At 49.2% G+C, this 23,798-nt stretch overlaps 1 protein-coding gene across 1 annotated transcript in view; it reads left to right on the plus strand.

Annotated features, from left to right (window-relative positions):
• ZC3H3 (zinc finger CCCH-type containing 3) overlaps nt 1-23,798 on the plus strand; it is a 245,607-nt gene that overhangs the window by 201,158 nt on the left and 20,651 nt on the right. Inside the window, 2 exon segments of the mRNA XM_035124913.3 lie at nt 4,717-4,904; nt 13,639-13,829. Coding sequence (XP_034980804.3) covers nt 4,717-4,904; nt 13,639-13,829 — 379 coding nt within the window.

Raw genomic sequence — 23,798 nt, forward strand, 5'->3', positions numbered from 1 at the left:
CAGATGTTTTGGGACTACAATTCCCACCATCCCTAACCACTGGTCCTGTTAGCTAGGGATGATGGGAGTTGTAGTCCCAAAACATCTGGAGGGCCGAGTTTGGGGATGCCTGGTTCAAGTCCTACTCTCTGGAACAGCAGAAAACAAGCTTGCTCCATCCTCGATGTATTCAGATATTTGAGGATGGCTACCATATCTCTTCTCCAGGTTAAACATACCCGACTCCCTCAACCGTTCCTCATAAGGCTTGGTTTCCAGATACTTTATCATTTTGGCTTCATAATGCCCGTCACCTGGCCTTGGAACGTAGCCTCTTTCAATGAAACCTCTTCCGGTGCCCTTTCTTACGTTTGTTTCTTGGGATTGCCAGCCAGATGCTTGGAGCTCAGTTCTGCATTTCATCCTGTTGCCTCTCCCCATCTTCCATTTCAGTCTCTTCTCTCCCGCACCCAACTTCACCCTGCATTCTGGATTTTGGGTGGCCTCTGTAGGTGCCTCAAATTCAAAGCTCTTAGCTGTCACTGTTCACAAAGGACGCTTTCAGGCAGCCAGTTTATTGAATGTTCATCCTGATTTGAAGGGAGATTGGGCTTACACAGAATCCGACCATTGTTCTGTCTACCTCAATACTGTCTACTCTGACTAGCAACAACTCTCCAGGATTTCAGACAGGAGTCTCCCAATCCGACCTGCTGACGATTGAACCCGATACCTTCTGCAAACGTAGACTATTTAATCAGCATTTATTCTGATTTTATTTGCAGGGAGGTTAGACAATGTTGTGTCAAAGAAAGTGTTTTCCCTCCCTTGCATTTTCCTGTCTCTTATAGCAAAAAGTCTGATCTTTGGGTGGGGTGGGGGAGTGGCTGTGTTGCCCAAGACCAGCTGTAATTGTGCAACCTGGATTCGCCAGTGTGTGTCTGAATCTCACTCCAACAGGGCAGCAGGCTGAGAGCACCCAAAGCCCCCCCCCCTCTGTCCATGTTGAAGCATATTGACTAAATTGAACCATCCAGTAAAGGTCAGAGCCTGGGCTTGGCTTAACACTTCAGTGTCTGAGGGGGTGACTGAAATGGGCAGGGGTTGCATGGCCCCCAGCTCTAGGACTTCTCTCAATGGAAAGATCACTTTTTCATACGAGGGCTGCTTGTACAGAAACTGCACATTTAAAGCGCATTAGTTCCCCCAAAGAATCCCGGGAACCATTGTTTCTTAATGGTGCTGGGAAACTGTGGTTTGCCAGCATTCTTTGGGGGAAGTTTATGTGCCATGCCACAGACACTCTGACTTTGCAGTTCATTTTAATCATTTTAACCACCCAATGGAACTGCATTTGTTGTAGTAATTAATATGGACTACTAGGGACCCAGGTGGCGCTGTGGTTAAACCACTGAGCCTAGGGCTTGCTGATCAGAAGGTTGGCGGTTCGAATCCCTGTAACGGGGTGAGCTCCCGTTGCTTGGTCCCAGCTCCTGCCAACCTAGCAGTTCAAAAGCACGTCAAAGTGCAAGTAGATAAATAGGAACTGCTACAGCGGGAAGGTAAATGGCGTTTCCATGTGCTGCTCTGGTTTGCCAGAAGTGGCTTTGTCATGCTGGCCACATGACCTGGAAGCTATATACCGGCTCCCTCGGCCAATAATGTGAGATGAGCGCACAACCCCAGAGTCAGTCACGACTGGACCTAATGGTCAGGGGACCTTACAAGATCCAAAACACCTATTTTAAGGGATGCATTAGAAGCAGCGTGGCGTAGAACCCAAAATAGTGTATTTCTTCAACTGGTGGTGTAAATTGTGACTTCCGATCCATCGTGCCAAAAACTGGGTGAAGTCATGCCCAAGTCATGCTTTGTCGTCCATCTTTTGATTCCGAATGGGGCCTGGCATCCAAACACCAAAGACCATGGCAACCTTCCAGCCAAGTTTGGCAACGGTATCCTGAGAGGCAGCCAAACCTTTGCCCCCAAAGGGATGAAGTCATGCCAGGGGCCATCATCTTTATTCAGAATGGTGCCCGGCATACAAATGTTGAAGGAAACTGCTTCCACTGACCTCGGGAACCCTCTTGCCAACTCAAAGCCCTAACAAGATCTTGCCAGGAAGCTTTTATAATTCAAATTGGAAGGTAAAGAGGGCAGGATTAAGCTAATGGTAGGGGTCAACGGAGTATGCCTAGCTGACTCGAATCCCAGAATTCAAGGATTTGGGTGATGGTCGATGGCAAGGTCCAAGGCTAGACTGTAAGCTCCTTGAGGCAGGGATCTGTCTTCTTCTCTTTATAAAACGCCGCACCAATTGGTTGCCCTATAAATAATCAGCGAGGCCCTGTGAATTATCACTGGCTTCTGAACAAAAGCACCACAGCAGACAAGCTGGCCCTTACGACAGCGTCTGCGAATCTCGCACTTTGTGCATCTTTCATCTTGACCACGAAAGATCCTTCACTGCAATCGGCGTGTTAGACTTGTTGAAGTGTTGCTGCCACTGGGCTCTTTGCCTTTTTTCCTCCAGTAAGGCCAGACTTAGGCCCCTAATCCGGACTTCTTCCACTTCAGAGACTAGAGCAGACGGCAGGGCCGGGGCGGGCAGTCGCAATGAAATGTCAAGGCATTTGTCTTTGCCTGATGACGACCGGGGGGCCGTTGGCACCCTCTTGACAAGCCTTCTCGGAGCAGAGCAGTCGAGGGAAGCTGCTCAGAGAGGTTCTGGCTCCAGCTATTTTGGGTGGGAGCAGTTTGGTCAGCTCAGGTCACGGAATGAAATACAAGCCTGAAAAAGAAGAAGAAAGAAGGCCGTGCTGTCGTGGATTGCATATACAGTTTACACGAACGCTTAGCTGGGCGGCTGTCCAGTTAAGGTGACTTAGCGAAGGCAGGCGGTGCACCCACCCCGCGCCTGAATTCATGCGCCCCCTCGTTCTCAGGTCTGTATATGTGCTTGGGCATTTCAACTCAGCATTGCACATCCAGCGACGCCAAAGGGGGGAGGATTCAGGACAGATAGAAGGAAGCGCTTATACATGCAGAGCATAGTTAAACTGTGGAGCATAGGGACGCGGTGGTGCAGTGGTCTAAACGGCCAAGCCTCTTGGGCTTGCTGATCGGAAGGTTGGTGGTTCGAATCTGCGCAACTGTGGTGAGCTCCCGCTGCTCTGTCCTAGCTCCTGCCAACCTAGCCGTTTTAAAGCACACCAGTGCAAGTAGATAAATAGGTACCACCATGGTGGGAAGGTAAATGGCATTTCCATGCGCTCTGGCTTCCGTCACGGTGTTCCGTTGCACCAGAAGCAGTTTAGTCATGCTGGCCACAGGACCCGGAAAGCTGTCTGTGGATAAACGCCAGCTCTCTGGGCCTGAAAGCAAGATGAGCGCCGCAACCCCATAGTCGCCTTTGACTGGACTGAACTGTCCAGGGGACTTTTACCTTTACCTTTTGAAGCTATTTATGAAGTATCAATATTATATCATAACTTTCCTTGCTGTTTTGCTAGTGAATACACACTGACTAAAGCAAAATTAAATCTTTGCTTCGTATAACTAGTGGAGGGGAACCACAAACTTTCAAAATGCTCCACCCTTTGTCTCCCGTCCTTTAATTTTCCTGTTTCTGTAAGTAGAGACATTTTTGTGACGTACCGTGTTTTCTGAAGCCGTTCTCACTTGTGGGAGCTTCTGAAGTGTGCAATTGAATGCCTCATAATATTTTACAGTGGTACCTCTGGTTACGAACTTAATTCGTTCCGGAGGTCCGCTCTTAAGCTGAAACCGTTCTTATCCTGAGGCGCGCTTTCGCTAATGAGACCTCCCGCTGCACGCGCGCCCCCGGCATGCAATTTTCGTTCGCATCCTGGGGCAAAGTTCACAACCAGGAGCAGCTACTTCTGGGTTACCGGAGTTCATAACCTGAAGCGTTTGTAACCAGAAGCGTTCGTAACCAGAGGTACCACTCAGTTGTGTCTCTGCTGCACACAATGCACATGTTTGCGGCCTTCATTTCCTGCACCTCTGTAGATTTGTTGAAAGTGCTGAAGGATTGTGTTAATTCCCTTGGTTTGCAGCCAGTCCCATACCGAAGACTTTTTGGGGTGGTTAGTAAGACTACCAACAGTTACCAAAGTGTATAGTAGCTTTAATCAAAAAGCTGCTCCATCGAGGGCTTACAGCTGATAGCTATAGCTGAGCATGCCTTCCAATGCCAGAGCCTCTTGCTCCTTTGCCAGCCTGCACAGTTGACGCCAACTCATTGCCGGCTGTCAGAGGTTATTACGGCTACTCCTGAGTAACGACTCTCCACACACTTGCCTTTCAGAGTCTTTATTGGTGCACATTATTTACAGTGTGATGAGCTGTCGGTTTCATGTCCTCTCATTCCGTGTCAGAATCCGGCACTGCCCCTTTTCGCCCCTTAGACCAACATAAGAGCCTGGGGACAGCGAATCTCCTCCCTTTTCTCCTCCTCCTTAATTCCGCTGCCGGGGGAAAGGGTCTATGCTCCGTCTTTTCCCTCTCCCCCCTTTCCGTCTCCCTCTCTTCCCGCCTGTGGAGCAGGGGCTCTTCCCTGCTGCCGGAGCCCTGGCTCTCCCTCTCTGCTTCCTGACTAGCTCCTTCAGACCCTCCGCTTCCATGGCTGCTTGGGGAGGAGCTGCTCCTGATGATAGGGGGAGGTTCTCTATACTCTCTCCCCCTTACACCGGCACTCTTTGCTTTGCTTTTCAGTGCAAGAAGAAGCACACCCTGGTGTGTCCGGACTTCTCCAAGCACGGAGTCTGCCCCAAGGGATCCCAGTGCAAACTGCAGCACCCGCAGAGGAAACGCCTGGCCAGGCAGCCCAGTGCTACAGACCCCTCCTTCCAGCGGGCATGCTCAGCGCCCAAGTGGGGGCGCCTTGCAGAGCGGACCTCAAGGTAAGAAGGCCCAGCTGCTGCCTGAGGAACTGCCACCCTCTCTCCCAGTTACAAGCCTCTTTCCTATTACGGGATGCCGTCCGTTCTTGAAGAAGCAGCTGAAGGGACACCTCTCTCTCTCTCACACACACACACTAACTTCCTGGCTGTTTAGCTCATCTCATAGGGAGTCCCAGCAGAGTGTCGGACTCTGACCTGGGAGACCAGAGTTCAGATCCCCCCTCAGCCACCCATGAATCTCACTAGGTGTGAACTTTGGCTGCTTATCACCCTAAACTACCTCATTGGGAAGGAAAGGGGGGGGAAGAGGTAGATCTGTAAAAACGTTACAAGAGACATTGCACATATTTCTGTAAACCAAGAAAATCCTTAAATAAATAACCAACCTCATTGGGTTGTTGTGAAGATTAAATGAGAAGGGGTAGGAAACCATGCATGCCACTTTAGAGGGGAAACGGTGGTACTGTATATGATTGCAATGCAGCGTAGTGCAATAGCATGCAAGTGATGTATCCCCTCAGACGTGAAGAAGGAGATTATGCATCTTCCTTCCTTCCTTCCTTCCTTGCTTCCTTGCTTCCTTGCTTCCTTGCTTCCTTGCTTCCTTGCTTCCTTGCTTCCTTGCTTCCTTGCTTCCTTGCTTCCTTGCTTCCCTCTCTCTTTCCTTGCAAAACCTAGCACATAGGACACAGTTCTCCTCCCCCTGAAATTAGCTGTGCCCCTTTTCTCCCCTTCTCTGCTCCCTGTTTCTCTAGCTGCCGCTCTGTAGGTAACACCATTGTAGAGTCTGTGGAACAGCCCAAGGAGAAGAGAGGGTGTTATCCTGGCACAGCGAGGCCCTTGCACAGTGGCAGATGCAGAAGGACACAGCACCTTTACGGCTGTGCCGGAGACTTGAGCGCGTCAGCAGGCATCAGCATAAACGCAGAGAGCGCCTTGTTAGAGGTCATTGTCCCAGGTGCCCTTGGGGGCCTATTGATCATCTCATTGTCATAACGCCGCAGGCTCCCTCCTTCCCAGCTGTGCACCCTTAACTCTGGGAGCAGAGGCACTTTTAACTCTGCATTGGCCGGTGGGGGGGGGCGGGCAAGGCAACCCCAGCATAGTCGTGGCATCCTGGTTCCTCCACCTGCTCACAGCGAGGGATGGGAGGGAGACGGAATTCAGGTTGCATTCACAGGCGACCATACCTAATGCACACTTCCAGTCCGTTTTTGAGAGCAGAGATCACATTTGCTGACTCTGGAGCCCTGCATGTGTTTCTGCTCAGAATCGTAGGCACCAGTGTCCGTGTTTCGCTTGGCATTCTAGTTAGATCCTCCAAGGAGCTCAAGGCAGTATATGCATGGCTCCCCGCTCCTCGTTTTAGCATTAACACCTGGGAAGTAGGTTTGGCCAAGAGATGGTGATAGGCTCCAAGCCACCCGGTGAGCTTCATGACTGAGTGAGGGGATTCGAAACGTGGTCTTCCAGGTCTTAGCCTGACACTCTAACCACTGCACCATGCTGTTAGCCACCTGCGCAGTTAGATGTCTGGGAGCTTTCTCCACCCTTCCCGATCTGCCCGAGGTTTTCTCCTGGGCTCCTGCAGCCTGAGCAAAGCGAGTCCGCCGCAGGAAAAGGCAGCAAGCAGCTGCTTTATTGTTCGGGCCAAGGAAATGATCCTTCCCTAGAAGCTGTCACAGTGGACGAGGCCGGTCGTGGGACTTGATCCAAAGGCAAAAGCCAGCCAGGCTCAGAACCTTCGTCTCCTAGATACTTAACAGTTTGTTCTACGTTAGAAAGCGCTTCCACTTCAAGAGTGTTATTGTGAGCAATTTTGAATCCTCATCACTTTTAATTTGTATACAGTGGTACCTTTGTTTAAGAACAGTCCTGTTTATGAACTCCACAAAACTGGAAGTATTGTCCCAGTTTGAGAACTTTTCCTCGGTCTAAGAAAGGAATCCGAACGGTGGAAGGGCACTGGCGGCAGGAGGCCTCATTAGGGAAAGCGTGCCTCGGTTTAAGAACGGACTTCCAGAATGGATTAAGTTCGTAAACCGAGGTACCACTGTACTGCCATTCTATATCGCTCTACACAAGGCGGTTTACAAGCTGAGGAAGCAGCAAAGTATGCAACAAAGATCACACATCTTATAGGAGTCCAACCCAATGCAAATAAGTCACAATTAAAAATATATTTTTGTCGGCATCCACCTGTCTTGGGAGACAATGGAGAAGGGAGTCTTTGGGGGTGAATTCAAACCATTGGAGAGTTACAGCACCTGCTGTGGCTGTAGAGACTGATAGGGGAGAGACATGTTTTGTTGCAGCTAGGGCGTGACTTAAAATAAATGGATTACATAAAATGAAATAGTATTCAATAATCCATTAGAATATAATAATAAAAATAAAATTACCTCCCAAAATACCAGCAAATACTAATTAAACAAAAAATCACTCTCAACAATTACAATAAATCATTACTAAACTATAATTAACAAAACAACAGCAAAGTTACAATATGTAGGTTCCTTAAGAAAAGTCAGTTTAGAAATAAGGCTTGAAGCTTTCATTTGGTTAATCAGATTAATCAACCAAATGTATAGTTAACTGATCTATGGGCATAAGTGGCAATTGATGGGCTAAGGGTACATTAACTAATTTTTTTTCAGTTGCTTTTGATTCTGTACCAGCAACAGGGACTGAAATATGAGTTCTTAATCTGTGGCCTTTCCTTCCCGTGAGGAACGGCACCTTCTCATTATATAGTTGACTGAAACACCCTTCTTTTTGTATCTCTTAAAAGGTAAAGGGACCCCTGACCATTAGGTCCAGTCGTGACCGACTCTGGGGTTGCGCGCTCATCTCGCATTATTGGCCAAGGGAGCCAGCGTATAGCTTCCAGGTCATGTGGCCAGCATGACAAAGCTGCTTCTGGCGAACCAGAGCAGCACATGGAAACGCCGTTTACCTTCCCGCTGTAGCGGTTCCTATTTATCTACTTGCATTTTGACATGCTTTCGAACTGCTAGGTTGGCAGGAGCTGGGACCGAGCAACGGGAGCTCACCCCATCACAGGGATTCGAACCGCCGACCTTCTGATCAGCAAGCCCTAGGCTCAGTGGTTTAACCACAGCGCCACCTGGGTCCCTTTTTGTATCTCTTAGAGGCACCAATATCAAGGTTTTCCCAATAAGTAAATTTGGTTAAAATTTAATTGATTTAATTGGTTCAGCAACAGGTAATTAATCATCCAAAAATTATTTCATCAGCAGATACAATTTACTTCAACAAATAAGTGTTCTGAATAATCAACAGGTTAAAGGCCTGCGTTGTTTTTTTTTTACTGTACTTGATTTTATTGTGTATACCTCATCTTTCTACAGCAGCTGCACTTGAGGCAGCTCAGAACTTGCAGAAACAAGGGAATGAACTAAGCAAATGTTTTGCAGCTTGCAAGTCATGCAGCTTGCCTGTGTGCCTGAGCTGCTGTCCTGTGTCTCATGACCGCATTGTGTCGTGCCCCCGCCTCCTCCATCCCAGGGCTGCGAATGAGACCCACCTCCGCATTACAGAACAGAGCAGATATATTTATATAGTCCCAGAATAGAAAAGGTAGCTAATTCTGTCCGTAGCCGTTCTGGCAGGAGCCCCTCTGCCATTCCTTCCGCATCAAACGCTTCCAGCCTCGTATCTGGGCATTTTCCTTTGCAAGGGGTCTCTGCGCATCAGACATGCACTTATGCAAGAACCCAATCTGCAGCCCCACCCCCTGCTACGCACACCCAAAACTTCATTTCAGCGGCTGCTAAAGGCTTGGCTCATCCCTCCTTAGCGGGAAAAGGTCCAGAAAGCAGCTACTTTTGCTTCTTCTCCTCTCTAGCTCTGTGCCGAGCACTCAAGAGTGCCACCCCCAGTTGCCACTGGTCCTTAACGCTTCCTCCCGCATCCTCCCTAGGTAATTCCCACTTCCTGTCCTGCCCCCTTGCGACATGCCGCTGTCACCTGCAAAGAAAAAAGGCCGGTGTTCCTCTGATGCGGTCTCTTTGCGATGGACGCAGGTGCGGACAATCAGCTCTCTCTGTGGCACCTCTGACGTCTGTGCTGCCTGACCCACAGTCCCGGAGGCCTAGCGCAGTGAAACTGGGTGTGTGGGGGGGAAGAGTGGCAGGTGGATTATTTGAGGTGTGGTTGTGCATCCAGCGTGCACCACACATCCCTTTTCCAAAACGAGCATGAGAGATGAGTGTGGAGAGCACCCTCTTCCTTCGTCACCCTTCAACCCTGAGCAGCATTGCCCAAGAGTTCACTCTGGGCAAGCGACTTCAGCCCTGCTTTTGCTTGGTTTCCTTTCCATCACAGCCTATAAAAATGGCAGGACGCAGGATTGTTCCACACCTTAACTGCTTAAGGAACAGAAAGTATTTTTCACACTTAACAGAATCACAGAATTGTAGACTTGGAAGGGACCCCGAGGGTCATCCAGTCCAACCCTTGCAATGCAGGATGACTTAGGACGTTCTGCATTTGAGCCATTTGTCTGGGGTTTGCCTCTCTCTTTTTTATGCTTTTATTTGCTTTTAAATGTCTGCCGTTCGAGGCATTTCTTTTAATGGAAAAATTAAGGAAAGGTCATCATTCTCTCGCCCTTTCAATAACCTTTGCTTGATCTGCTTTGTCAACACCATGTCTTAGAAGGAGACCTTTCTTTCAAAGCTCCTAACAGAGGGAGGGCTACTTAAGAACCAAAGACCAACCTGCTGGATCAGGCCAGTGGACCATCCAGTCCAGCATCCTGGACTCTCAGTGGCCAACGAGATGCCTGTGGGAAACTCGCAAGCAGGATTCGAACACAAGAGCTGAGCTCTCCCCTCCTGTGGTTTCTAGCAACTGGCTTTCAGAAGCATTGCTGCCCCTGACTCTGGAGGCAGAGCAGAGCCATCCTGGCTAGTGGCCCTTGAGAGCCCACTCCTCCAATCCTCTTTTTAAGCCACCCCAGTGGGCCGTCACTGCCTCCTATGGGAGTGAGTTCCATAGTTTAACTGTGCTGGGAGACATCTAGCAGCTGCCGTTTTTATTACCCTTTTTACTGCCTCCATTAACCAGTGTAGGCCAACTTCCCCCAGTGCCAAAAAGGACTTTGAATCTGGGGGTTCCTGCATTGGCCCAGCCCAGCATTGGCTGAACATTGACCCCGCTCGCCAGTTAACACCATCTTTTTCTGGCCCCACAGAATCGCTGTGTCTGAACATGCATCAGCATGCCCTGATCAGTTTCTGTGAAATGGGAATAAGGGGTGTTGTTTGTTGTGCAATAACAAGCAGGTGCTCGTTTGTTTTTGTTGTTACTGATTAAATTTGTTAGTCGCCTTATCCTGCCCAAAGCTACCCAGAGCAGCTTACAAGTTGTGGTCCTTCCTCTTTAGGAGAGAGCAGAGAGTGCATGGTTGGACAAATTGCACAAGTACAGTCCTCTTCTTAATGTGTGTGTGTTTGGGGAGTCAATTCCCGTTTAGCGTCACCGGTCTTATTCATTTACTAGTGTCATTCAGCCCGTTAAAAAACGGGCGCTAGAACATACCGGTATGTGAGAGGAGCGGCGGGACCACAGCCTTCCTTCCCTTTAGCAGTGGGCGCTCCGCTGAGCCCCTCTGGGCAGCGGGCACCCAGGAGAAGGCCGCGATTTGGCCTCTTTCTGCGGCGACGCGTGGGGGAGCCAACTGGCCCCCCCACGCGTCGCCGTCGCCGAAACAGGCTGAATGGCAGCCTTCTCCTGGGCGTCCGCTCGCTCGTACAGAGCGCGCTCGCTCGCCAGGGGAGCAGCGGTTGGTGGCCACAGGTAGGCAGAGGGGGTGGGGGGAGAGTGCGCGCGTCCGCGTCCAATCCCTGTGTCCATGGGGCACATGCGCAGTAGTGCGGACACAGGGACACAGGGACTGGACGCAGAGACACTTGCACATTATTATATAGGATTTCTTGCATTTGCACCTCACCTTTTCCCCTCCAAGGAGCTCAAGGAGGCATATGTTTAACCCCCTCTTCCCCCCCTCCTCATTTCATCCCCACAACGCCCCCTCGAGGCGGGTTTGGCTGAGCGGAAACTCACAACAGTGAGTTTCTTCACGGCCAAGTCAGCATGTGAAGCCTGGTCTCCTAGGTCCTAGTCCAACAAAGTGTCCTTACACCTGAGTAAAGCCAGCTAGGATCAGGCTGCACGTGCGTCCAGTTTAGAGGGTCGTGGCAGCTCAGCTGGTCCTCTGGACGCACCAGCCTCTATTCCTCCCCGATGAGCAACCTGGCTGGGTGTGGACTGCAAAGTGGGGGCCATCTCTCTATATTGGTCCCTTGAGAATCCTCCTCGGAGAGCCCCCAGCCCTGCCTTGTATGGTAGCACTCGGAGCAGCGGATGCCAGACTCTCTCTGAGTTCTCCAGGCTGACAGAATAAACTTGGAATGCCAGCCAGCTTGCATCCCCTGTGTGCCAATGAGGTGTAAAATACCTCCTTGCTCATTTTTAGGTAAGAATGCCAGGGGGGTGGGCGGGGTGTTCATCAGGGTAGAGAGGAGGGGGCATCTGAGTTCCAGTCTCCCTTTTCCGGGAGAGGGAGGGCGGCCGCGAGACAAGAGGAGCTTTTAAATAGCAGGCTCCCTCTGTCTTTATTAGCCCTGCCAACAGAGACGTCAAACATGATAAAACATCACATTAGCCGGATTTGCTCAGAGGCACCAGAGCCCGTGGGGTGGGACAGGCCTTGAGCCAATGTGTGTGTGGGGGGGTGGAGGCTGGGCAGGAGGAAGAGGGGAGGGCAGATGCGGGGGGGGGGGGCTGAAGCAGAGCCAGGACTGGGCTCCAGCACCTGTTAAGTGCCAGCGCTTAGGTCAGGAGCTTGTGAAACAAGGTGTGAAAGCACACGGCAGCGTGGTTTAGTGGTTAGAGCAGTGGTTCCCAAAGTGGGCAAAACTCCCCCCCCCGGTCTGTCAGACTTTGAAAAGCTGGCTATCGCTGGTTCAAGTCTGTCAATTTCATGGAGTGAATTAAACTAAATAGTTTTAACTGGATTTTGAATAATCAATTTTGTGCAATCAATTGCTACCGTTTTGAATTGTGTTATTGTGTGTTATTGTGTTGTTATCTTCCTCAGTGGGTTGTGCAATGATTTATTTATTTTTTACAGGGGAAGGGACACATCTTATTCTCAAAGATGGGTGCTCTGTTCCTTCTTGGGCTGATTTCTTTAACAACAACAACAACAATAATAATAACAATAATGATTTTGTTATTTATATGCAGCCCATCTGACTTGGTTGCCCCAGCCATTCTGGCTGGCATAGTTAATGTGGGGCCCACACTATGCTGAGTCCCACCCTTCCTATGGACATGCTGTGTGGTCTATTTGGTGTCTGGGCCTCCCTTTTTTATCTTTTAAAACAAAAAGCAACCCTGCAGGGTTGTTGAGAAGCAAAAGCCAATAAGGCTTGGAAGTGCTTTGCAAATGGAAAGTCCTCTTGCTCTGGCTGCAAGTGTCATCTTCCTTGGGTTGGGTTGGGGAGACGTTCTGAATCCCACTCAGGTCTAGGGTGATCTGTAGTCTTTCCCAGGGCAAGGCGCTCCTAGATTTCTCCCAGCTTCTGCCTACTGTGAATTTAATATTTACTTGCTTAATTCTGGCGGCCTTTGCAGCATCAAATTGTATCTCCCAGTAGCATTAAAAGCTCTGCATTTTTATTTATTTTCTGTAACATGTTTCACAATGAAGCATAGATTAAAAATGATCGGTTTTTATTTACTTAAGTCATTTCTATACCGCTGAATCACTAGCATCTGTAAGTGGCCCACACAAATAAATACACCATACAGGACAGAAGCAATAAAACAAAAGAAGTTTATCAAACAAAAAACAGCACTTCCTTAAAATGCCTGTTGAAACAATAAACTCTTTGGTTATGAGCCTGAAGTTCAGCAAGGAGGGTTCTTGTCTAATCTCAATCAGGAGCGAATCCCATAGACTTGGTCTCGCTGTCTGAATGCCCTGCTTCAGGTAGTTAGGAACCTTGCATCTAAGCCGGGGGGGGGGCAAGAGAAACTCTCCCCAAGATCTCAGGGACCAAGGTGGGTATTTTCAGATGCTGTGTGTGGCATGGGGAGCAGGGAAAGAGAATTTTTTTCTTTTTGGTCTCTCTCCTAACCTTAGAACTCATGGACATCCAATGAAGCCAAATGTTGGAAGACTCAGGAGAGATAAAAGAAACTACACAGAATGTAGTTAATCTATGGAACTCCCTCCCACAGGAGGCAGTGATGGCCACCAACCTAGATGGTTTTAAAAGAGGAGTGGACAGTTTCATAGAGGGAGAGGGTTATGGGTGGCTACTTGCCTTTATGGCTCTGCCCTGCCTCCACAGTTGGAGGCAGCAATGCTTTTGAACACCAGTTGCCGGAAACCACAGAAGGGGAGAGAGCTCTTATGTTCGAATCCTGCTTGCTGGTTTCCTATTGAGGCATCTGGGTGGCCCCTGTGAGAACAGGATGTTGGACTAGGTGGGATCCAGCAGGTCCTGTTCATGTTCTTAAGTTAAGAAGAAGTTGACCTTAAAAACAGTTCAAAATGTAAACAAAACCAACAGCTGATTATAGATAGAAAAGAGAGAGAGAGAGATTATAGGTAGGTGTGTGTGTATTAAATTTACATATTAAATACATGGGAGCTTTACACATTGGATGAGCACTGACCTTTGTTTTTCTCCTCTAGGAAAGAGGAAGCTGAAGAAATGGCAGGGCCTTCAAGGGCAGAGCAGCGGGGAGACGTCTGGAGCCCCGAGACTCCCTCTCAGACCAGCAGGCTAACTAAGCTGCCCTCCTTCATCTCTCTCCAGTCGCCCCCCACGTCCCCCAGCGAGGAAGACTGCAAGCCTGAGAAGGATAGGAGTGGGGAAGATGCAGGTACAAGCACGGATTCTGGTCCTCAACATTGGTGGGCAGAGCAGCCAGAGCCGTCTTCCGGCACTATGCCAGTGTTCGTAATGTGTTCAAGAAGTGTCTGGATTCTGCTCCCGGGGAAATGATTAGCTGAGAGTTGGAATTTGGGGTGCATGGAAGATAGGAACATCAGAGCCTGCTACAGGGCTCCCAACTGGAATAAAATATCGGGTCAGCCCCACATAATCAATCAGAAGATGCAACGCAAACACACCAGTTGAGTGGCAGTGCCCATCAACTGAACAGCCTCCTCAGATCTTTTATTGGGGTGTGTGAAGGAACCTCAGGCCTGGTTCCCATGGCCTGCTGGATCAGGCCAATGGCCCCTCTAGTCCAGGATCCAAGCACGAGAGCCCTCTCCTCTCCTGTGCCTTCCGGCAACTGATATTCAGAAGCAACGAAGCTTCCAACTGTGGAGATACAGCCTAGTTGTCCTGGCGAGCAGCCATTGATAGCCCTCTGCTCTCTGTATTTCTAAACATTTGTTAGGCTCTTGCAAGTGACATGTGTTGCAAAATCGGATGAGAAAAAAAATCGGATTACCTTGCCACCAAAATCCTTTCTTGATGTAGGAATGAATAGGGCTCTGTTTTCTTCAGGGACCACTAAATATTCTTGGGGAGCTCACAGGGTGAGCATGAAGGTGCCTCCCCACCCCCACCCCCGGTTTTTTTGCTTCTTTGGAGAGAGAGATTACCTCTGCAGATGGCAATTCCAGTGACCCTTCATGGCTAAGCCTTTGCGGAGAGTGCTTGGTTTGCTGGGCGACCTTCATTAGTAGCAGGCTACCCTGAGTCCCTTCACTTCCCAGCTCTTTGCAAGGCCGACCACAGGCAATCGTTCAAGAGCCTTCCTTCTCCTCTCTGTTCCTTCTCGCTGGGGGGCTCTGCAAATCCCTCCGCCTTCTCGCGTTCTCGTGGCTGTGGCGAGGGCAGAAGCGAAGCCTCCCGTTGCTCCGGTGCTAATCGTCCGCAGGTAATGCTCCTTTCCATATTTCACCTTCCAGTTAAATGGTTTGCGCCAGAGCAGTCGGTCCTCCCCGTGCTAATTGTAAGCAAGTGCACCAATGTCGGCCCTTCCAATCGAGTGCTAATTTAATTAGAAAGCACCCATTTTAGTTAATTTGTTCGAGAAGATCACTGCAGGCTCCTGGAGAGAACAGATGTTCCCCTCTCCCCCGATGAACATTCTGGGGTTTGTAAATGACTCCACTCAGCCTTGTTTAGGAGAGAAAAGAGGGTTTTATGGTGGCAAACGACCCTTTCTGTAAACATTTTACAGCTCTCTGCACGTTTGAGTGAGGATAAACCCCTGGCAACTCGGCGGGCTGCAAATTTGCGGCCATACGGCTATCATTTTATTGTCATATTTCACGGTCGTAACGTTAATGGAAGATGCTCGCTCCAGTCTTTTTTAACAGCTCCGCTGAGCACGCTCAAAACACTTTCGCTTTGGAAAATTCATTGAGGTACAGTGCTTCAGTTTTTGTTTACCGCTTCCGCTTCTGCAGGAATACAGTAACTCTGCAAGAGCCCCCTTTCCCTCCCTGCCAATGCACACCCCTGAATCACGCCAGCGGGCCTCACCCTGGACTCTGTGCCAAGGTCCGGGCAGCACAGGTTAAGAAGTGTTCAGAGAAGGGTGGCCAAGATGATAAAAGAGTCTGGAAACCAAGCCTGGTGAGGAACGGTGGAGGAAGTTGTAGGTGTTTAACCTGGAGACGGGAAGGCAGAGAGGTGATAGGATAGCCATCTTCGAATATCTCAAGGGCTGTCATGTGGAAGATTGTTTTCTGCTGCTCCAGTAGGGACAAACTGAACCAATGGATTCACATTGCAAGGAAGCCGATTCCGATTCAACCTTAGGAACAACTTTCTGAGAGTGAGAGCTATTTGACAGTGAATGGGGAAAGAGGTTTTTAAACAGGGTTTGGATGGCCGTCTGTCAGGGATGTGGTGCCTGCATTGGGGGGGGTTGGACTAGATGGCCCTTGGGGGTCTCTTCCAACTCTACAATTCTGTGATTCTATTATTCTGCCACCTGCCACCTGGGGGCTCCATGGACCAGACAATAGCAGTCCTGAGTAGCCCTTTGCAACAAGAGGCTGAGTTGCTTCATTGCGGGGAGAGAGAAACTTGGCTAAAACTGTTTATGGCCAGCACACACTTCCAGGCAGTCTCTATTTTGCCGGTGGAATTCAATTGCACGCCAGCAGATTCTGGTTGTGCAGATAAGTTGTACTGTGCACTCTTGCACAACATACCTGCTCCCCCTCCCCCCATCAAATGTTTTGCAGTAAGGAAAGTGACTGGGAAATGGACTCCCAGGCGAGCGAGTTCCATAGTTTAACCATGCGCTGTGTGAAGAAGGGCATTAGGCAGCGTGATTTAAAGTATCAGCAGAGAGAACTAAACAGTTTCCCAGGGACCTGAAATTGTGTTTTGAGGCAAAAAGAGACAAATGAAGGAGAAAAAAGCAGGGTGTGGAGAATAGAGAGTTCCGTGGCCAATAAGGTAAATTTCTGAACCCCTTGCCCCCTTAAAAGCTCTGCCCCAGAGCCTCCCAAGCTGTTTCAATTGATGGTGAGGACTAGAAACCTAATGAATAGCATGCTTCTCAGAATAGCTCATTGTAGACCCCAGACTTCACTGCTCTTGGGTATCCCTTTTATGGATCCTACTCCGTGTTTCAGGGTTTCCCTGACTCAACAACAGCACCCCTTGGGTTTATAATCATAGAATCAATAATAGAGTTGGAAGGGACCCCCAAAAGTCATCTAGTCCAACCCCCTGCAATGCAGGAATATCAACTATAGCATCCATGACAGATGGCCACCCAACCTCTGCTTAAATGCCTCCTAGGAAGGAATGGCATCATAGAATCATATGACTGCATAATTTATTCCCAGAGCAAGATTCTGGAGTTTCGTTTCCTATCTGCAGTGGGCTGTTGCATCCCAGGCGCCATCTGCCTTTCGGTATTTGGGAGAGTGGCAAGCTGGTCTCTCTGGGGCTCCTGGGGCTCCGCTCTGCTGAAACAGATGCAGGGGAGAGACATAAAATGGGGGGGGGCAGGGGTTTGAATCTCATTCCTGTCATGTTATTTATTAATATGCCACCTTTTGGCCAAAAAAAACCCCCACCCCAAGGCAGCTCAGAAACAATGCAGATGCGAATACAAACATATCAATGCACATGCGACAGAATGCAAATCAATAACGATAAAAATAAATCTTTACATTTCAGAAGTATCAAAATGCATTCGTTTACCTACCAGAAGGGCAAGCAATTATTCCCCACGAAACCATCAAGAGAGAGCAAGAATAAGCACTTAAACAGCAGCTCCTCCTTTTAAGGGTCCCAGGTGGGGCAGGAGGGGGCAAGGCAGGTAGAATTGCTGCTGCTGCCCCTGATAGTTCCAGCCATCTCTATCCTGCAGCAATTCCTGTGAGCATCTATGGGGATTTTGCAGCCGTTCTAGCAACAACGTAGGCTTAGAGACACCCCCCCCCCAAAAAATAAAATCACCAAAGAATATTAAAATAATACCTCATTAGGTACAAACAAAAACCAGTAAGTAATATGCCAGGTTTTTAAGTTCACCAGGACGCTTGTTAAGGCAAAACGTTAAATAAGAAAAGTAAGTTAGATTGCCTTTTACAAGCTGCACACTGGGCAGGCATAATAAATCCTGTTTCACATCTCACACAAGCCCCACCCCCCTTAAAATTCATCCCAAATAATGGTCCTAGTAAATTCAAAACTGATTTTTTTTTGCCTGGTGCAATAATGCAACTGTGATGATGATGTTGATGGTGTTGTTGTTGTTGTTAATTGTTTCTTTATTGCCTGCCCTTCATCCTATGGTCACAACACTTAAAAACTAATTGTTGGAAAACAAATCACCTTTACAAAAGCAAGGTGCGTCCTCGGCATGCACGGAAGTGTGTGCTGGCCTCAAGTGGCAAAAGCCAGTGTGAAGAAGGACATCTTCAGCATCCTTCAGAAGCCGTGCAACGAAGGTGCCAGGTGCACCTCTCTGGGGAGGGAGCGCCACAGCTTAGGAGCCACCACAGAGAAGGCCCCCTTGATAGTTCCTCTGCCCTGTGTGAGATCAGCAGGATACCCAAAGCAAAATCCAGCACCCTGCCCTCTTCTTGCCATCAAGCGGCCTACTCAACTCTAGCTGTCCCCTCCCGTTGTTGCCATTGCCTCTGCCTCTTTCTGGGCTCCCAGCCCTGGCAGTGGGCGGCAGAGCTTCTTCCAGTCACCCTGCCTGCGTCCGCAGCAGTTCAGGTTCAGAGTTTTTTTTAGAAAAGCCCATTGATTGCAGGGAGACCTGCGGTGTCAGGAGTCGGGTCTCGGAGGCCTCAGGTGTGCTGATTCATTTCAGCGAGGCAGGAAAAGGCCCCAGTGGGTTGAGCTCTCTGGCTCCATCCTTCTGTGTGTGTTCCTACACACCCAGGCGCACCACTGCTTGCCTGCCTCCCTCCGTTTCCCAATTTCACACCACGGCCCAGTCCCCGCGTCGAGGCTCTGTCTCATCTGGCAAATCCATGCTCTATCAGGCGTACAGAAATGAGTTAATTAAAAAGCATCACAAACTACTTTCATAATTGAGTTAACAAACCTCTAATATAATTGCTTTCCTAATGCAGAGTCTATCAAGCTGCAGGTAGAGTGTGCACATTTGCAGAGCGGCGGATGTCTTGTCTGTCCGTTCTTGCTTGCTTGCTTGCCGGCCCCTCCCTGGGCCAGAAACTCCCCTCTCAGAAAACGCAGACTCTGCACTTAAGAACAAATTATTTGAGGTGGCTTGTGTGACTTTCCTCAGGGTAGTAGCCAACTGCTCAGAGTAGACCAACTGAAATTAACAGGCCTACATTAGTGATTGCATTCATTTCAGACTGATTCCATTCATTTCAGACTTGTGCGCTTCTCGGAGCTTTCTCAAATGTAGAATCTTTTTGGCAAAAAGCAGTGCATGGCAGGAGGAGGAATTGTGATTCCTGGGGAAGAAAGGACCCGGAGCCATGAAAATGCCCCCCCCCCGAAGCAATGCTGCTTTTTTGCAGACATGGCCTGCAAACATTCAGGTTACCTCCAGAACTACTAGGCCTTGGAACTAGTTTTTAAAAGAACCTAAAAGCCCTTCTGGACCAGGCCAATGGGCCATCCATTCCAGTACAGTATCCTGTTCTCACAAGGTTCTCACCAGATGCTCATTATGGGAAGCCAGCAAGCAGGATCTGAGCACAGGAGCCCTCTTCCCTCCTGTGGTTTCCAGAAACTGGTACTCAGACGCATTGCTGCCTCCGAATGAGGCAGCAAAGGAAGAAACAGCTGCGATTCTGAAGAATCGAAATTATTTTATGGGGGGGAAACACATGCAAGAAGCTGCTGTGGGAAGTTTGCAGGCAGGGCCTGGTGCCAGAGCCATGTCCCGTCGGTCCACAGGAGTCAAAGCTACATTACCCCGACCCATGGAGGCTCTATCATGACTCATGCCAATTTTTAAAAACTTTCTGCCCACCCCCCTTGCTCCCTAGTCAGCTCTCGTTCAGAATGCAACCCGTGTCTTCCTGTCCCCCAGGGAGCTCTTTGAGAATGTGCTTTCTGATCTCTTCATTTGTGTGCCTCTTATTGTGTCTGCAGCCGCCCGCCCCCCCCAATATCTCCTCTCTCCTTACTGATTTGTTGGCAACTTTCAAATCTGCCAAGCCTCCTGCGTTTGGTGGGCCTGCAATCCTCACTTTTTCTGGATGAATTGTGGCATGGTCTTTGAAAGCTCTTTCCTCTTGTAACGCAGAGCCTTTGCATCCCTATATGCAGAGAAAAGAGCATTAAAATCTCACTTGAGAGGCTTGGAAATATTTCCTGTTCCAGTGGCTGCATCTGACAACCCCAGCTTTACCACCCTCCCACGCTAGTTACTCACTTGGCATCGGAGTCGTTGGAACTGAGATACATCATAGAGTCATAGAACTGGGGGGTTGGAAGGGACCCCAAGAGCCATCTAGTCCAACCCCTGCAATGCAGGAGTCACAGCTAAAGAATCCCTGACAGATGTGAGGCTGGAGTGGAACACTTAAGCCCAAAGGCAGGGGTAGAAAGAAGTCAACCTTCCCCCCTCAACGTGAGAGGCAGAATGGATGCCAAGTCTCCGAGGGAGCTGTCTCTACACAAAGGCCGAAAGTGGATAGAGAAAAGTTGTTCTTCCTCTCTCATGACAAGAACTTGTAGAAGTTTATATCCTGATGAATGACATGGGAGAGAGAATTCATGGACATAAAACAAAGCTGAAGACTGGAAGATTTAGGACAGAGAAAAGGAAGGGCTTGTTCACGTAGCACGTGGTTTAACTGTGGAACTCCCTCCCACAGGAGGCAGTAGTGGCCCCTGACATGGAGGAGGAGAGGGTTCATGGGAACAACCCCTTTCTCCATCCCCAGCCAGCAAGATTGATGCAAATTAGAAGTGGTACTGGGCCCAGCTGCAAAAAAACACCCCTAGGGTGACTCTTGAATTGATCACCTGGTCACTACTATTTTATTTTATTTTATTTTATTTTATTTATGTGACAATGAATGTTGTACATAGACACACAGTGAGAGAAGGAAACTTTTGTTCTGCTGCCAAGAGGGGCGCTTCCTCCTCTTACTTGCTTTTTCTCATTTGAAAGGCTGCTTTTCAAATGAGAAAGGTTAAGGGGTGATATGATAGCCATGTTCAAATATATGAAAGGATGTCATATGGAGGAGGGAGAAAGATTGTTTTCTGCTGCTCCAGAGAAGCAATGGATTCAAACTTCAAGAAAGAAGATTCCACCTAAACATTAGGAAGAACTTCCTGACAGTAAGAGCTGTTCGGCAGTGGAATTTGCTACCAAGGAGTGTGGTGGAGTCTCCTTCTTTGGAGGTCTTTAAGCAGAGGCTTGACAGGCATATGTCAAGAATGCTTTGATGGTGTTTCCTGCTTGGCAGGGGGTTGGACTGGATGGCCCTTGTGATCTCTTCCAACTCTATGATTCTATGATTTTCATTTACAAAGAGAGTTTTGCATTCGCTCAACCAGTTGTCCTGTGCAGGAGGACGCCATTCCCATTTTACAGGTTGGAAGCTGAGGCTGAGTAATTTGCTGACGGCCGCCCAGGTGCCCCCAGAAACAGAGGGCAAGTCTCTGGTGCCTGAACTGCAAATTTACAGAGCTGCAATGTAGTTGCATATCTCTCTCTTTGCCCCCCCCCCCTTCAATCTCAGCAGGTTTGGGACTCACTCTGGAAACCCTGCTCTGTCTGGCTTCTGGTCAGGTACATAAGCAGGAGTCCTGTAAGCCAGGGCTGGAGCAGGGCAAGACCAAAGGCAGAAGGAGTCAGTTGCAAGCAGGATTTCCAGGGAGACTGATCTCACCCAGCAGGGCTTCACAGAAAGTGTTCTAAGTATTGGTTACAGGTAGGTAGCCGTGTTGGTCTGGATCGAAGTAAAATAAAAAAATTCCTTCAGTAGCACCTTAAAGACCAACTAAGTTTTTATTTTGGTATGAGCTTTCGTGTGCATGCACACTTCTTCAGAGGCATCTGAAGAAGTGTGCATGCACACGAAAGCTCATACCAAAATAAAAACTTAGTTGGTCTTTAAGGTGCTACTGAAGGAATTTTTTTATTGTTCTAAGTATTGTTCAGTGTCCCAAGTGTTCAAACCACGCAAGTGCAGAATATGTGTGAGAGCTAGAACCTTGACTTTTGATTTCAAGCAAACATGATGATTCCCAGGATACCAAACTGTGCCGCCAGGTGCATGCAAAAAGACACCATGAGCTTGCAGAAAGACCGAGAGAAGTGAGGGGCCAGAACTGAGACCTACAGTTCCTGACACATGACAGCCAGAACTGGAGCCCCCGGCCTCTTGGGAGAACAGTGGAACAGCATGCTAGGAGGCAGAGGAGACCCCCGACAAGACCCCTTTTTTCTGGAGCTGCTGTCCATGGCTGCCTTTCCTGGGGCCGCTGTCGGTTTCCGCTCCTGGTGGCCCATAATGGATCACTCCCTGCCTGCTTCATGTTTGGCTGCATCCTGTCAGCTAACAGGGAGCTCATCTGCTGCATTTTATGGCCAGTGAGTCGCGAGACGGAACCATTGTGTTTGTGAACGAGTTGACAAGTGGAATTGAGGGGCCGTGAAGCATACAAGCCCAGTGTCACCGGAGATTTGTGCTAACCGCCACCCTGCCCGAGCGGCCAGGAAAATGCTTGGGGGATTCCGTCATTCCGCCGGCTGGATTACATCTGGCGGCCCCTTTCTCTGCCACGGCCATGAGAGCTGGCTCCCAGGCAGTATGCCCTTACCCTGGGGGCAAGGCGCAAGTACCCAGGGCATCATCTGCAGGGAGAAACCGGGGGTTCCTCTCCATCTTCAGGCTGAGCCACAGAGGCGAAACAGAGGCAGCATGGCTTGCGTTCCATCAGCAATCACCTTTTGCCCTGAGTGAGAGGTGATAAAGATGGAAAGGAGACATGATAGCCAACTTCGGCCTCACCCCAGCCTCGGCCTCAGCCCAGTATACCTGTAGGAGCGTCTCCACCCCCATCGTTCTGCCTGGACACTGAGGTCCAGCTCCGAGGGCCTTCTGGCAGTTCCCTCACTGCGAGAAGCAAAGTTACAGGGAAGCAGGCAGAGGGCCTTCTCGGTGGTGGCACCCTCCCTGTGGAACACCCTCCCATCCAATGTCAAGGAAATAAACAACTATCTGATGTTTAGAAGACATCTGAAAGCAGCCCTGTTTAGGGAAGTTTTTAATGACTGATGTTTTAATGTACTTTTAGTCTTTAGTTGGAGGCCACCCAGAGTGGCTGGGGAAACCCAGCCAAATGGGCGGGGTATAATTATTATTATTATTATTATTATTATTATTATTATTATTATCTTCAAATCTCTAAAGGACTGTCACACGGATAGTAGAGCAAGCTTGCTTTTTGCTGCTCCAGAGGGTAGGACCGACACCAATGGATTCAAATTACAAGAAAGGAAATTTTGACTGAATATCAGGAATACTTTTCTGATGGTAAAAGCTGTCTCGCGTCTGAATGGGAGCTGGCAGACTATCCTTCCATGGAGGTTTCCAAGCAGAGGTTGGGTGGCCACCTGTCAGGGATTCTCTAGCTGGGATTCCTGCATTGCAGGGGGTTGGACTAGATGACCCTTGGGGTTGCTTCCAAGCCTGCAATTCTATGGTTTTATGAACCCTAGTGGGAGATGCCAGGGGGTTGAGCCTGGGACCTCTTGCATTCACAGCATGTCCCCTTCCGCTGAAGGCCTTTCCCCAAATGATTGCATCCTTGTAGGCATGAGAGGTGAACAGCGAGGTCTTTGCAGATGCTCTGTGGACCTCCTCTCCAGAGAAAGGACAGGCCAATTCCTGGCCATGTGCAGCAGCATGGCTATGGAAGTGGGGAGTTGAAAACATTGTGCAGATTTAAAGGCCCTGGATATCTTGGTGCCTCTGACTAAGAGCATAAGAAGAACTGCTGGATCAGGCCAAGGAACCACCTGGTCCAGCCTCCTGTTCTCACAGTGGCCAACTAGATGCCTGCAAGAAAAATCTAAGCACAAGGGCCCTCTCCCCTCCCGTGGTTTCCAGCAACTGGCATTCCTCCTCCTCCTCCTCTGTGTCCTCCTATGACCTCTAAGAATAACCTAGAATGGCCTCTGAGGTGTTTTAAGTGATGCATCATCTCTGAGCAACAATGTCACGTGGGGAGACCTTCTTGGTGGCTGTTTTCACACACGCAGGCACTCCCCCACCCCTTTCACCCCGAGTTTAATCAAGGCCTATATGTGAATATCTTCCAGAGGCAACGTGAAATATTTGGGCATGCATTTATCATCTAGGGATAAGTTGTTTTAGTAGCATTTCTAAGAAGTGTGTTTATCAGCTCT

The sequence above is a fragment of the Zootoca vivipara genome, chromosome 8 (genome assembly GCF_965207765.1).
Source record: "Zootoca vivipara chromosome 8, rZooViv2.hap1.1, whole genome shotgun sequence".
NCBI classification, from domain to species: domain Eukaryota; kingdom Metazoa; phylum Chordata; class Lepidosauria; order Squamata; family Lacertidae; genus Zootoca; species Zootoca vivipara.